Source organism: Sinocyclocheilus anshuiensis, unplaced genomic scaffold, assembly GCF_001515605.1.
Source record: "Sinocyclocheilus anshuiensis isolate Anshui unplaced genomic scaffold, SAMN03320099.WGS_v1.1 scaffold244, whole genome shotgun sequence".
Classification (NCBI taxonomy): domain Eukaryota; kingdom Metazoa; phylum Chordata; class Actinopteri; order Cypriniformes; family Cyprinidae; genus Sinocyclocheilus; species Sinocyclocheilus anshuiensis.
This window is the reverse complement of record NW_015558588.1, coordinates 529,792-530,469: the sequence shown is the minus strand read 5'-3', so window position 1 is coordinate 530,469 and position 678 is coordinate 529,792. Positions and strand designations below refer to the sequence as shown.

The 678-nt window shown below is 24.6% G+C and overlaps 1 protein-coding gene across 1 annotated transcript in view; it reads right to left on the bottom strand.

Annotated features, from left to right (window-relative positions):
- Positions 1-678, bottom strand: part of LOC107679930 (epidermal growth factor-like protein 6) — a 24,452-nt gene that overhangs the window by 2,277 nt on the left and 21,497 nt on the right. The window contains exon 11 of the mRNA XM_016475656.1: positions 50-102. Coding sequence (XP_016331142.1) covers positions 50-102 — 53 coding nt within the window. The remainder of the gene's footprint in view (positions 1-49; positions 103-678) is intronic.

Here is a 678-nt window from a genome sequence, read left to right as displayed (position 1 = left end):
AGAAGCTGCTCGGACGCATGTAATCATCCAGCAGCAGCTTCATCCTCGCCTGCTCCTTCCTGTTCCCCACAGGACCGTCGAGGGCCAAGTAATATTCCCGTCCTGAAGAACCAGAAAAAGAGCCACAATCAAGATTTATGAATTTTTTCAGATTTTTTGAGCATGCTTTTAGACTGTAACACAGTATAAATATTGTAAAAAAAAAACAAAAAGTTAATATAACCAACAACAAACCACAAGGAAATGTTATGCAATACTTATGTGTCTACAAAAAATATGTGTATATATTTATAAAAAATTCAATATTAGTGACAAATGACACAAAATGAACAACATAACTGTAAATAATTATTCATATCAAAGATATTAATTGTTTAATATTATTATACTATTACAGTTATATTATTATAGTACTATGTAATATATAAAGTAATATACTTACTATAAGTACTATTAAACATATATGTGTAAATTATTTAAATTAGAGTACTTTTAATAGTACTTTTAGTATTTAATATGTAGTAAAAATTTAATCTTAAAGTAACTAAAATAACAGCTTATTTATAAATTAAATCAATGTTAAAAATGTTAAATAAATATTAATATCTTTGTATGTACTGTATATGTATATACAAATATATTAATTGTTAAATTACTATTATGTATGTGTGTATATAT